This window comes from Sinocyclocheilus grahami, unplaced genomic scaffold (genome assembly GCF_001515645.1).
Source record: "Sinocyclocheilus grahami isolate Dianchi unplaced genomic scaffold, SAMN03320097.WGS_v1.1 scaffold873.1, whole genome shotgun sequence".
Lineage (NCBI taxonomy): Eukaryota > Metazoa > Chordata > Actinopteri > Cypriniformes > Cyprinidae > Sinocyclocheilus > Sinocyclocheilus grahami.
The window spans coordinates 297,192-312,955 of NW_015506052.1; the positions used below are offsets into that span (position 1 = coordinate 297,192).

Genomic DNA, 15,764 nt, shown 5'->3' on the forward strand with positions numbered 1-15,764 from the left:
TATATATATATATATGATCAAAGATCATTCTCTTTAAAATAACTGGAGCAGCGTGAGTCTACCATGATTTGATTTCTGCATTTTCACCAAAACTCCTGCTATAATCTAACACACAGTTCACACTGTTCAACGAGTGTCTTATTTACATTCTGTTTGCACTGTGTTAGTTACATAAAAGTATTTGTGAGATTGCAGAAATGACATTGCAATAAGTAGATGACTGTGATCTTCGTGTGTCAGTAGACATGACTGTGTTTGGCTACAGTGCAGCACTACAATGGGAGTAGTTCTAAATATAATACTATCATCAACACTTTCCAGCATTAGTTAATCTTGGCGGCTGTTATAGTAAAAATGTAGTAAAAGTTTTCAAGGGTGTTCCACATGTAATGCTGATTTCACATGCAAAGATGTTATAGCCAATCATAGTAGTGGACGTTTCCATTGAAGTCTCACAGCAGACACACCCCATCCCATGTGTTAAATTCAGAGATTAAATTCAGGTTAAAAAATTACCATTTACATCTAAACTATGACTGTTTTAGATGGAAAACCCTGCAAAGATAATAAGGAAACATTATAATATAATGCATTTCATAACCCCTATAAAAATACATTTTGTGACCCCCTATAAAAACAGGCTGAGAGAAAGAGAAGGCATCATGCCAGTGTTGTTTGAGCATGTAAATAATCCCACATGTCAGCAGAACCCACACAATCAAAAAACACTGATGTGAATGTTAAATATAAGGACGGTAGGAGGTATTTGTAATGGAACATAATACTTGAAATAAATTAATCATATGATCAAAGTATGACTAAATTGTATCATGACTAAGCTATGACTCTGACAGTTCAGAATCTCAGGTGCATACATTCTTAAAAATAAAGGTGCTTCATGATACCATAGAAGAACCGTTTTGTCTAAATGGTTCCATAAAGAACCTTTAACATCTGAAGAACCTTTCTGTTTCACTAAAGGTTCTTTGTGGCGAAAGAAGGTTCTTCAGATTATAAAAAGGTAAGAAAGAGATGGTTCTTTAAAGAACCTTTGACTGAATGGTTCTTTGCGGAACTAAAAATGGTTCTTCTATGGCATCGCTTGAAGAACCTTTTGAAGCACCTTTATTTTTAAGAGTGTATAAGATCATATAAGTATTAATCACGATGGTGTTTCTCTCTATAATCCTCTATAATGGCATTTGTAGGGAAAGGAAGACACATTTTTCAGTTAGAAAGTGAACTTCAATAAGCTAGACCACCAAGTTTCATGTTTCATCATATTGAAAATTTAGAATTATATCTGTAAATATTAAATAAGGAATCTGTAGTTATATTGTAGAAATTGTAGAGGTTTTTTTTCTCATATAACAGCTTGTTAAATAATATATAATAGCTCCCAGAATAAATGTAAAAACTACTACTACTACTACTAATAATAATAATAATAACACAAAAGTTACAATAACTCTTTTTCTATGTGAATATATTGTAAAATGTAATTTATTGCTATGATCAAAGATTAATTTTCAGCATCACTACTCAAGTCTTCAATGTTACATGATCATTCAGAAATCATTCCAATTTGCTGATTTGCTACTAAATTATTATTGGTGCTCAATATTTATAATGGTTCTTATTATTAATGTTAACAGTTTTTAAACTCAGTTTTTTTTTCAGGATTCCCTGATGAATAGAAAGTTCAACAGAACTTTTACAGTATTTATTTGAATCCAAACTAAATCCATACTTGATAAATAAATATAGTAAATTCTTTTTTTAAAAAGTGTTAATTCAGCTTTGATCACAGGAATAAATGCCATTTTACTATATACTGAATTAATAGAAAACAGTTATTTTAAATTGTAATAATATTTCACTGTTATACTGTATTTCTAAACTTGAGACTTCTTTCAAAAACATAAATAAATCTTAATTGTTCCAAACTTTTGACCGGTACTGTACATACAGTATTCCCTTAAAATGAATAAGTCAGCATAAGTCAGTCAAGCACAAACAAACACAACATTAGCAAGCAAATTGAATGTCCAGTTCGTGTCAAGCAGAGAGCATCACACCAGGAGATCTGAAGAGGAACAAGAGGAGGACTTGCAAACTGAGCTGTAGATTAATGGAAGCGCGGCCTCGTTCTGTAACACACGCCGCCAGCATCCGCCCAAAAGAGCATCTGAACGATGAAACCTTTTAGTCAAATCAGATTTAGAGCAATTACGTCCATGACGCGCCGCTAATGGTGTTTCTCTCTATAATCCTCTATAATGGCATTTGTAGGGAAAGGAAGACACATTTTTCAGTTAGAAAGTGAACTTCAATAAGCTAGACCACCAAGTTTCATGTTTCATCATATTGAAAATTTAGAATTATATCTGTAAATATTAAATAAGGAATCTGTAGTTATATTGTAGAAATTGTAGAGGTTTTTTTTCTCATATAACAGCTTGTTAAATAATATATAATAGCTCCCAGAATAAATGTAAAAACTACTACTACTACTACTAATAATAATAATAATAACACAAAAGTTACAATAACTCTTTTTCTATGTGAATATATTGTAAAATGTAATTTATTGCTATGATCAAAGCTAATTTTTTACACTAGACGCTAAACACAAGAGTGCGTCTCAAGGCATTCAGAAACATTGCGGAAAATGCCTAATGTATTTATTGTAAGGAGCCCTTGAATGGTACATGTTATTTGTACAGTTTACTGTTGAACATGAGTCCTTTAAAGAGAGTCTCTTAAAACACTTTGCAACTTAGTTTGTTAAAAAATAATTCAATAACTTCTCCAAGTAGCATACACAAACTCACTTCAGATATAACCTTACAGGACTTCGAAGGACGACCATGTATAGGCAATCTACCTGCACAATAGCTCAAATCATCATTGAGAGCCGTTTGATTGAAACCTCTAAATCAGAATAATTGGCACATCATCTGGAGGACCAGCACTTACTGCTGCAGAAGCATTTTAGTGCATTTGAACCTTCATTTTTAAAGATGGAAAGGCTCATTTTCTGCCGTGTCTAACAGAAGGGTTGCTCCTGTACTGATTGCATGGTACAGGTATCTGTCATATGCTGATGCGCTCACAGCAAATTAATTATTAAGCACTTGGCTATTAAACAAATTGCTTCTGTTACGTCTGAGAGTGCAGTTTCACTCTAACTGCCAGACATTTGTATTTCTTTCCTTTTTATATCTTTTTCATTTCTTTTTTGTTAAGTGGCGCTATTAGGCAACTCATATATGTATTTGCTTCTGTCTCTTTTTATTACATGTGTAAGAATAACTATTTAGCATCTTCAGAGTGTTGAAGTGTAAGTTAAGGTGTTCAAATGTAACCTGATAGAGAATTTTCTATTGGAATATAGTACAAATAACAATATATTATTACAAATAACAATATATACTGTATGTGTATGGACATGTAGCTATGGACAGTAGTCATTATTCAGAATTGTTTTACCAAATTCCACAATTAATTTAGGTAGTCCATACAGCTGTATAATATATTGCAATAGATTACTTCTATTACTTCGGTATTTACTGTATGTTAGCTGTGGTTGGCAACTGTTGCCCTCTCCATCTTCTATTTCACTTTCTCTGTTTGTTCCAGTGCAATAGATGTGCTTAAATGTGCTTGTTTTCATAAGAATAAGTTGTGAAATGGGAGCCTTTAAATGGGATGAATATCATTATCATAATGGGAGTACAGATGTGTGCATATTATTTATAATATTCACTGCTCTAGCTCATGAAATATGAATGTCTGCCTCTGCGGTTTGTAAAATGACTTTTCTTATTGTTTTGTTTCCCCTCCAGCCAGAGCTGGTTTTGAAATTACCCTTCATATTCAAGTGAAGTACTACTGTAACTTATCTGATTTCTCTTGCTTTTCAGATTTGGCCTTTATTTTAATTTGAAGAGTATGTTAGTTAGAGTATGTTTTAATTTCCCTATGTCACTTTTATATTTTTGTTTGGTTTGTTTTATGAATCATGAGCTTGTAAACTCTAGGAAACTTCAGAAAGAATCCTGATTTCCATATGCATGAATAAAGCATAATGGCAAACAATGACAATTTTACTGCATGCTTTGTTACACTGGCCACTTTAGTGACAGAAATAAACCAGACCTCAAACAAATATAAATATTTTTTTTTCTGGTTATATTAAAGTAACACTAAGGCATGCTTATTATTTTCTTGTTGTTGAAATTAATTTGCAAACTTATTTTTAAGTTATGTGTTTATAAAACTCATGTTCATGTCTAAAAGAGATGAATGCATAGAAATGTACATAATATATTACACAATTGTGTTGAAATTACACAATTTCTACACAATATATATTGTTAAGAAGAAATGAACTGACAATTCTTTCATCATTTATTGTCTCATATGGAAGCTTGTTTCCACTATGAAAAAACATTTATGCGTAAAATAAATAAATTATTAAAAGTTAATTGCAACGTTTTCAATTTTCACTTTTTTTCCCCCCTGAAATTATGTGTACATCTCACAACTGTGAATTTATACCATGCAATTTTGAGTTTAAATCTCACAATTCAGACTTTTTTTCCTCATAATTCTATAAACTGGTGCAAAATAAACTCGAAATCCTGAGGAAAAAAGGTATTGATTGCAAGATATGTAGGTTGCAATTGCCTTTTAATTGCTTTATTTTGTGGCAAAAACAAGCTTCCATACTCTCATGTCATTTTAACACGACATTATGTTTTCCCATTTAATGATATTTCAAATTAATTTATATTTAAATATATAAGTATTTATGCTAGCATTTGTTTTTAAATCATACAATGTTGTTTATGTCTCTGTGACATTCACACCATACGTGACACAATTAAACATTATTTTCCCTATGCAATGATATATTTACAGTATGAATAGTCCCAAAAATAGACTTTTGATGTTGATTTGAAATATGACATGGACATATTTCTGTGAGATTCACCCAACAATCCCTCTGTCTCTGAGGAGGCATATTATTCTCGTATCCTTGACTCCTAGCATCACCTACTGAGAGCTGAGTAGCTCTGTGATACCTTTCAAGAAAAGTAAATATGTATATGTATCCATCTGATAGTGAAGGTGTCGGAGAAAGAACCAGCTCTCACATGTCACTCTTCCCACTTCACTTGACTGCATATAGGACAAACTGTACTTTGAAAACCTTTTGTCTGGAGTAAATCCATGTGTGTGCGATAGCACAGGGTGCCACATGGACATGCAGTTGATTTGCCAGAGGGATAAATGAACATAATCTGTCACTGTGTTGTGCTCTCTGCAGGGAAATGCAGCTGTCTGGAAGGTTATGCCCCTGACCCTGAGCATAAACATCTCTGCGTCCGCACTGATTGGGGCCGCAATGAAGGGTGAGTGCTGCAAACCACTCTGTCAACGCCTCACAAATAGGCCAAAGAGAGAGATACGATTCATCACCTCACCTCATGCCAAGTGTAGTAACTACTCCTCCTGACTCTTGTGGTGCATGTTAATGAACTCACTCAAGCAAACAGCTGGTCCAAAAAAATTTAAAATAATAATAATCACAGCAGCCCAGAAGTCGACTCCAGTCTGAGACTTAAAAAAAAAAAACCTTGGGACAGTGTTACACTTAACATAACAACAGCAGTCACACATCCAGGTAATTTAAACAAGTTAGGTCTAAAGTAATCTGAAAGTAATCAAAGAGTAGTCTGATAATATTACCTAAAATATATAATGTAATGGTTGTGTTACTAACTGTAATTTCTGTCATGTCATTTGGAATCAGTATCAGATTACAATTTGTCAGTAATCTACCCAGCACTGGCAACTGGATAGCAACACCATAGCATCATAGTGGTCAGTACTGCACCTAACGACCACCCAGTTCTCTTTAGCAACCACCTAGCAATACCCTAGAAACACCACAACATCCTAGCCTCATAATATACTTTTTGCCACTTTGGATAAGCACCTCTGACATTTTCTTCAGAAAATGTGAAACTCTAGTTCAGAGGTGCACAATTCTGATCCTTGAGGGCCACCTTCCTGCAAAGTTTAGCTCCAGCACACCAGAAGTTACTCATTATTCTGAAGACCCTGAGTAACTGGTTCAGGTGTATTTAATTTCGGTTGTAACTAAACTCTGCAGGACACTGGCCCTCCAAGAGTAGGATTGGACACACTTGATTTAGTTAATTACTGTTTCTATTTTAATTTGTCAGCTAAAACCCTTAGCTACTCACAGAGCCTTTTTGTGTGTTTTTCCCACAGTCCGTGGCCTTACTCAAACTTGGAAAGAGGTTACGACCTTGTCACAGGCGAACAGGCTCCAGAGAAGATTTTCAGGTAAGAACCAGATCTCCCCACCTGTCTGTCCTCTAAAATAAGGTCCCATACTAAACACAACAGTCCCTGGGGTGTCCCAGTCCAGGCAGGGCCTCCCCACCTGCTGTCAGCCGCCCTCATACTGAACACAGGACTTCAGAGATTGCCTGCGGGGCATCGCTGTGGGTTTCCTGGTAGGAGTTGCCCTAGGCATGTTCCACCTGAAAGAGGAGGGAGCTCTACCGGAGCCCTGGGCCTCTTTCCATTTTAAAGTAGCGTCTAGGGCCACTGTGAGTGCTTAGTGTGTCCATATATTTATTTTTCATGTTCTCAAGAAAATGGTGGAGATAGAAAGGGAACAAGGACAGGTCACAAACCGCAGCATGTCAATTTGGATTTCTTGATGTTTCTGTCCTGCGGGCGTGACAGTCTAAAATGCTTCTGCCCTTAAAATATCTGTTGTAACTCATCACATGTATTGCAGCAAGCCTGACTGCAGTCTGAATGTTGCATGTTGATTTTTCTAACCAATCTCATTGGAAATATGTGACTACATTTCTCAAAAACATAAAATACAGGTAAATTTTGCTGCAATTTTCAGACACTTTGCATGACAGATCCACAAGAGGCACTATAAGCAAGTACATTTACATAGGCATGTACATTTTTGTAAAAAGATATACTTATTTTGCAGTTTCACAGTGCTAAATAATGTGTTAAATTTTCTTTGAAACAGTTATATGTGATTATTGCAACATTTTATTATGTTGGTTAATGCATGGCAATTAATTTGCCATACCATAGCAACGTATTAGTTGAAGAAACCATGCTGTTTTAGTTTGCTTCTACAAGTCCTTGATCTATTTTTTCAGACCCAAGCACTTCACATCACAAGTGCAATGTTGTACCGGGTGCACTTCTGAGCAGGTTTACGATGCAGGAAATCCATACATGTGAAGCTAGTTATGTGATGCAAACATAAAAATGCATTAATAGAAGCAAAAGTTGTTGGTGTTTGACACCGTGTCTACACTGGACGCGACGGTTGTCGCGCCACACAGCAACAGCTAAAGTCTGTGTACACTGGACCGTTAAAAATCACTTGAACTTTGTGTCAGTACGTCATAAATAGAATGCGGCAGCAGTTTACTGTCGTGTCGCACCGCACCGCATCCAGTGTAGACAGCATCGCTGATTATAATGAATTCTATAGAATTTTGTCGAAACCGGGCCGCGCCACTCGTGTCCAGTGTAGACACAGTGTTACTCTCTAGTGTTTTGTCTTTAGTGCCTCTAGTGTTCATTTGATGGATACTGTAGTGAAATGTATGTATGAAACAGACAGTCGCATATTTCATTTTTTTTCCCTCTTTAAATTATTTACGCATAAAAATGAGACATGTCCCAAACATGTAAAAATGAGACAGAACTTGTGTGTTAAAGCATAATTTAGTTGTTTATGGTTGCTGAGAAATTACAATTATCCAAAATAGCAATTAACATTATTTACTTTTTTTTTTGCATATACTGTTACTGTAATACAAATTTACTCACACCATGATATAGGATTTTGTCATTCAGTCCACACATATAGTTGCAGCAATTTCAACTAAAACAAATGTGTATTTTACGCTGGACAATTAGCTGATGTAATGACAATTTCTCACTTTGATTATTCCTATTAAATTATGTCTCTCGTTAATTAAACGTGAAGATATATCTCATTATTTTGCTTGTTTTCAGACTACGAGCATGAAGCTGTTCTTTTTTTTCTTTGGATCTAAACGTGAAGGCGAAAATAAATGAAATTTATATCATCCCATTCACTCTCCCCTTACTCACCCAAGCTGTCATCACTCTTAACCACCTGACAACTCAAGCCATTTAGTTCAGCTGGCAGCAGTTGACTGATAGAGGACTGAGGAAAGCAATCGATGCCCTCTGAAGTGTCAATTGATGGGCCGAAGCAAGGCCTGGGCTATCGCTGTCTTATTTATGAGTGGAAGTATGCATTGATCCAGAGTAATTCAGATGTGCTTGTCCATATCCAAGGTCAGCAGCTGGCCAGACTCAGACCTGAGCTTTAGTGCAGTGGAGCCCTCGTGTCAGATCGCTATGATATATGATAATAGTGCATGTTATCATACAAATTGAATTCCCAGAATATGGATTAATTGGCTAAATTAATATTATATTAGCTAAATTATTTTAGCTCTTCAGTTACATTAACAAAGTAATCATGGTGCTAATAAACAAATTATGAATTAGTCAGCCGTAGTTAATATACATGTCACATATGTGCCAATCGAAATCATGCAATAAGACCCAAGAAGCTGTGGTTTACAGCTAATTTATAACAGCTAAGGAGTGTTGTTAGGCACAATACTGTAATAAATTAATTGTAAACCATGGCTTCATGGGGCTTATTACTTTTATAAAACAGTTATTTGATATACTTAGCAAGGTTTCATAAAATAAAATAAAAATCTAATAAAATGTAATGATATTAATACAAATATTCTTCCGCCAAACAAATGTAGTTCCTTAGAAACAGTTGTGATTGTAACAAAGTGACAAGCACAGACACAGAAACAAGGGCACAGTGGAAAACATGCTTTAAGATTTTTATAGATCATCGGGATCTTTTAAAAGGCACCAGGATTGGCTGTTTGGTGGATCAGTGATGTACCGATTAAGCGCTGCACGTAGGCCAACATGGCTGCTGAAACCGTAGGGTTCACCTTTCCCGTTTTTCATGGTGGCATAAAACTGATGGAGAGCCTGGTTTAAGTCAGTTTTGGTTATTTTTTTAAAAATCGACCCAGCAGGCGCAGGACGTCAATATAACATCAGGTTGATGTTGGACATGACGTCGGACAGATGTTGCATTTTGCTTGAGAATGAAAATCGGGTTGACGTCAGTATTTTCTGCCAATTTGACATTGACTTTATGTTGGATTTTGGTTACACAACCTAAAAACAACAAATATCAACATCAGCTGATTTCGGCATTGGACATCAAATTAACATTGACATCAGACGTTGAATTGACATTGAATTTTGGTCACCCGACCTCGCAACCGACATTTAACCAAGTATCAGTGTCTTATGGCATTGTGTGCCTGCTGGGAATAGTCAGATTTTTTTACAGCACACCAGGACTGACAGCGAATAGCCCACATAGTCTGCTTAACAGTACCAACTTAATTTCTTGACTTTTCCAACTCTTCAATTTGTCTCTCATTAATTTCTGCTTGTCTGCTCTGTTTTTGATCTCTTTCTCTGTTCTGTCCATCTCTTTTCACTGCTCATCCTCGCTTAGCCCACCCAGTAAATCAAAATTCACAACAAAATCTGACATCTTCAGTCATTAACAAAATATGATAATAGTCTGCATTCTCTTCTTACAATATCCATCCATCCTGTCACGGGGCTGACGAGACGAGAGGCGTGCAGATCCATGTGCAAGCTTTATTTAACAAGAGAAGTGGTCAAACACAGGCAGGGTCAATTAATGGCAAACAGGTATATGACGGGCAAAACACAAGAATAGTCCTAGGGCTAGCGTAGGTCACAGATCGGCAGACAGAATCACAGGGGCGAGACGAGAGGGAAAAATCCAGGAAAACAGGCAAAGATCAGAAACCGAGAGAACAGGCAAGGCAAGGCAAAACAAGGAAACACAGAGACTCGGAACGGGGTACAGGCTAAACAATACTCAGCGGAGAATGGTTGTTTGAGTGGGTATTATATAGTGAGTGAGTGATCTGAAACAGCTGTGTGCAATCAGTGCAATCAGTGCAGTGTGTAATCAGTGCAATGAATGATGGGATATGTAGTCCGGGGTGCTATGCAACAGTTTGTGTTGTGCGAGAGTCAATGTAATGGAAAGGGTGACTTCTGGTGGTGAATGAACAGAAGTCCATGGACAGGATTCGTGACGCATCCATTTATGTATTTTTTTAAATACATTGCGATGAGTAAATAATGAGAAAAAAAAAGATTAAGTTTAGATGAATTTTCCATTAAGATTCTAGGTGGTGCAATCATGTCCATTAATCTGCGTTACAAAGAGATTATAGGCTAAAACTGAAGGCTCTGTTCTGTTATCAGCAGCAATTTTCCTTCTTGAATTTTTCTTTGGAAACTTAGACACTCTCATTTCTGTTCCCACTGAAGTCCACCAAGGTTCAAAATGTTGTTTTTCATGACAATTTTCTGTTCGTTCGTTCATTCATCCATTTATTATTATTATTTATCTTTATTTTTAGTAGTTGTATTAATTGTACTTTTTTATTTAAAATAAAATTATAATAGTACTTTTTTTATTTCATCTCAGCTTTATCTTAATTACAAAAATTGTAACAGATTTTTAAATAGTTTTAGTTCACAATAATAACACTGCCACATCCTCTTTGACCCTTAGTGTACCTTTAAAAGTTCTGTATGTAAATGATGTATGGTATGATTGGCTAAAACTCTTCACATGCCAAATGATTTGCAGTACTCTTTTACAGGTCATGAGTAGCAGACAGGTTCTGAAATTAAGAGTATGACCACACTAATATCTCTTTCGAAGAATGTGACAAATCCTATTTTCCATTACATGACCACTTCTCCATTATACAATAATTTCTTCAGATTTGCTGTGTATTTTTTCATTGTCTTTTTATTATTTAGTTATTATTATTTTACTAAATAACTTTGTCTATGTCATTAGCACACAACTACTGTCTAGTTTGATGGTCTTTATTTGTGCATGTTGTGAAGAACAGACCTTCTCTCTCAGTCAGTGTGGCTTTCTTTTAATAAGCAGCTGTTTTTATTCCAGCAAGTTCCAGAGGGTCATTGAAATTCAGCTGACACATTACGCTCTTGTGTTCATGTCCCTCACACTGCAGGTCGTCCTACAGTCTGGGTCAAGGCCTATGGCTGCCAGTCAGCAAGAGCTTTGTGGTTCCTCCAGTGGAGCTGTCAATCAACCCTATAGCCAGCTGTAAGACGGACGTGTTGGTTACAGAGGACCCTGGAGAAGTGCGGTGAGTTAATCACAGCTCAGCTCTAGAAGCCCACCTGTGTGTTTCAGTACATTCTAGACTGAGAATGGACATCAGAAGACAGAAATATGTTGCTGCTGTAACTGATGGGTTGAATGTAATTTATTAAGCCTGGTCTGGATCCTTTTTTATATAATCAGGTTTATTAGAGATATTTAGTTATATGTCCTTGACTCAGCCAACATATTGCTGTTGCACAAACTTGTGTTATTTTTTATTTTTTGGTTCCTGAGGCCTATACTTAAAAAAAAACACCAAGGGTGGTCACTGGGTCAGTAATTTATTTGTACCTTATTCAACCTTAAAGGAGCATATAAGTACCTAAAGTTTTTATTTATTTATTTATTTTATAATGCACTTTTTGGTAATTATGCAAACATTATGGGAATGTGACTTTTGAATGTTATTTTAATGTCGTTATAGTAACATTTAGCAAAAAAAAAAAAAAAAGAACATGAACATTCAACTAAAACATTTCAGAAATAAAATGTTTCATGAATAATGTTTAATATAATATATGACTTTACAAGTGCATAACCCTACTAACCCTAACCTAACAGTTTACTAATACTCTAATGACTGCCAGTTGACATGCCAGTTGCAAATATACTTATAGTAGAATGTCTATGTGAACTATTGGCATAAAGTGATCAATCTGAACAAACATTGTATTATTACTGGAAGAACGTTTGTTCATACCTTTGAGAGAACTTTGCTAGAACATTAGCTAAAGTTCTGAGAACATTCCTTGTTAGCTGGGTAATTGCTGATTCTTTGTGATCCTTTGTGAAATTGACTAGCAATTTCTAAGTGAACATTTTTTTCAGTGCACCTTCTAATCACTCAGAACGCCTTAAAATCTGCCTCACAACTGCCTAGCAACACCCTTACAACCAATTAAACCACCCCAGTAATCGCCTATCCTTAGTAATCACCTTAGCAATTGCCTATCCACCTTATTCCTATGTCCCATGACGCTTTGTGTGAATTATGGGTATAACCTTTCATTAAGCTGTAAACACTTTTAAAAGCGATATGTTTTCCACAGCAATAACGAGCGATCTGTATTATGTAATGCACGTTGCCTTAAGCAAAAATGTTCATTAACTTTGTCATTGCAGGATACTATTTCAAAGTGATTTTTGACATTTTGACAGATAAAAGTTTACCTGTGAAAACAAACCTAGAAAGAGATGGGAGGATTTGAGGAGAAAACAAGAGATTCTTTGTGCATTCCAGGCAATTATTAATGGGATATATTGCAAATTAAATCAGGAGACAGACCACAAAATGTACAGTATATGTTGTCTTTTTTCATACTATCACAGCGGTATGTGAAGGGAAAAAAGAAAAAAAATCATGTGGAAAAGAATGTAGCGACTGAAAGAGCTCTTGCCATAGATAGTCTTGTTATAACACGTCACATTAAAATACCAAGCGTTACGTTATTCTCGTGATGGTCGAAATAGATCAAGGACTTGTAGAAACAAACTAAAACAGCATGGTTTCTTCAACTAATACGGTCTGAAAATAAAACATGAAGGAAATCAACAGCTCATTCAGTCAAACAAACGGATAAGCTTTATTTGTAAGGCAACCTTATGACTTGAAATTATTAATTGCAGTCTTTTTGAATGGAAGTTCCCCAAACCGGAAGTGTTTTAAATTGGGACCATGTATTTATTTGAGCATTTTAATTTAATGTTTTGCAATTATTTATTTAACTTTGGTTCTGCATTCTATTGACATACAAAAACATACATTCTCTGGATTGTTTCATCCAGTACAGCTCTGTCCTAAGTGAAATGTTCAGGCAGTTATTAATAGACTTCTCAAAGCCCTTTATCTGGCATTACTCTTGCCTCTTCATTTCTGATAGCCCCACAGCTGCTGTTGGCTGAAATGTCCTCAGGGAAACACGCTATTTACAGTATTACTTTTTCACAACCAAGCTGTTTTCATCATTATTGCAATCCCAACATATGCCGAGCTGTTCTTACAGTGTCAGCATATACTCTAATATGAATCAGGTATAGACTAAGAGCAGGAGCATCATGCACCTATTTATTTGGGTATTTAAGCACCGTTGACAGCCTGGATATAGTGGTAGTTTCTGTTTAGCCCCATATAATATGATAGTTTGTCAGAGTTTCAAGAAGGATGACACAATTTAGTGTAGTGTGAATTCAGTGTAATGTTCTCAGACACTGCAATGTTCTGTTCCTTGCAATTAAATTAAAATGTATTGCAGTTCATTTATTAAAATGAAATTAGCTGACATTGAGTGCTTTCTTTTTTTTCCTTTTTTGTGCTTACAGACATCTTTATATGTAATATCATAATTACTTCTTAATGTCTTTGAAATATGGTTAAATTGTACTGCCAAATTTTGACAAACATTTATGGTAAACTAAAATAGACTTTAATGTATAGACTTTAATTATACTTTAGGTACTTAAAGTTAGGATAAAAATGCAGTATTCAATTTAAATGTAATATGAAATAACACACTACATTTAAAATTATAATCCTTCCATGTGCTTGTGTATTTTAGTCAACACATAAGTGTACTTCTTTAATCATGACAAAACGTTTTTTAATTTTTTTATTTATATGATTTTTTAAATCTATCTTTTATTTTGACATCATTACAAAGTTCAGTTTTTACATGTATTATTATTATTATTATTATTACATTTAAAATTAATATTGTATTATCTTCAATAGTCTTATTCAAATAATTATACGACAAATGTGCGTTTAATACAATTAAGTGCACTTATTTTTCACAAGGGGAGGATTTATATTTAAAGGGGTCATGACATGAATTGTATTATTATTATTATTATTATTATTATTATTATATGTTCCTTGAAGTTTATATGTAAGGGAAACAGGTCAATTTAGCTAAAAGGGAATCATTTAAGATTTTAAAGGGAACTCCACCAATAATATGTAAGGGAATTAGTATTAATAAAGTTTTTTATTTTTATTTTTTTTGCGCAAAAAAAATAAATAAAAATAAATAAAAGTATACATAAATAAATATGTGGAAAAAATGTATTCTAAACCCTCTCTCTAAAATGTCCTGTTTTAAGGAGTGGGTCCTTTAAGGCTTGTGAGAGCAGTGAGTCTGCAGTGAAGTGATATTTGTTCATTTAGCTGCACGAATGTAAACAAATCAGGCTTCAGTATCAGAATAAACAGGTGTTTCCCCATAAGCATAAATATATGCAACACTTGTTCCCGAGGTTTTGCAAAATTTAGACAAAAAAAATATAATCATGCAACTCTTATGCAAAAAAAAATAATAATAAATTGCATTTAAAAATGATCAGGGAGCACTGAATGGTCATGATGCTTTGGATTAAGACTGTGAAAACACAGGCATCAGATCATGAGCATGCTTTATGAAATTTATATCCTCACATTACAATAAAAAAAAAATTTCCCCCAACATTAATTTGTTCTTAAAAGCCTGTCAGTGAAGGAATTATGTTCTCGGTTGCAAGTACATTACAGAAAATTTAAGCAGTTCTGGCACACTGGAGTATTATCTTTGCCAAATAAGTAAAGTGGTGTGAATGTTGTCTAATCTAGTACTGTAGTTGTACTTTCCATTTTGTGTCCAGAAATGGGATTACGTTTCTTTCACAGAAAACACCTTCTCTCATTTCCCCCTCATACACTTAGATCATTTCTGAGCTCTGATGATGAATAGCATTCATTAACATTTCAATTTCATCCCAGAATGAGGTGGCCATGTCTCTGGCCTTTGGGAAGTGGGGACAGTGACCTGCGATCACTTGTTTTTGGCTTCCTCCAGAATGGAAATTAAGCTGACTTTCCACCAGAAGTGTTAACGTGCAGCTCCATCTCTCCTGATGCTCTCCTCTTGTCTGTCTGTCTGTCTGTCTGTCTGTCTCTCTCTGTCTATCTATCTATCTACCTTCATCTATTTTAACAAAACACATTTTTCTGTAATTCTGTAAGGTCTCAATTAAGGTGACAGCAATAAACTAGATAAGATATAGTCACACTAAATGTAAAACAAAAACAAAGCAAAACACCCTTGTTATGACAAAGCAGCAGCTTTGCAATCAATATTTCACCATTATTTCACCGTCCTAAAATGCCATGCAGGGGCAACAAACTGTGAATTGTTGAAGCAATAACAAACAGCACATTACCAGTCTAATAGACTTGTTTTGCAAGTCTATTAGCTATTTTTATCCCACACAAACATACTGTTTCAAAAGGAGGTACATCAAGCGTGAGGTCTTTAAACCTGAGCTTAATAATGAACTTGACACATGGGATTTTAATATTAAAATATATATTCATCTT

General features: G+C 35.0%; 1 protein-coding gene across 1 annotated transcript in view; it reads left to right on the forward strand.

Moving 5' to 3' along the window:
• Positions 1–15,764, forward strand: part of LOC107563407 (astrotactin-2-like) — a 299,199-nt gene that overhangs the window by 138,949 nt on the left and 144,486 nt on the right. Inside the window, exons 8-10 of the mRNA XM_016248278.1 lie at positions 5,336–5,420; positions 6,307–6,381; positions 11,262–11,399. Of these exons, the coding sequence (XP_016103764.1) occupies positions 5,336–5,420; positions 6,307–6,381; positions 11,262–11,399 (298 nt within the window). The remainder of the gene's footprint in view (positions 1–5,335; positions 5,421–6,306; positions 6,382–11,261; positions 11,400–15,764) is intronic.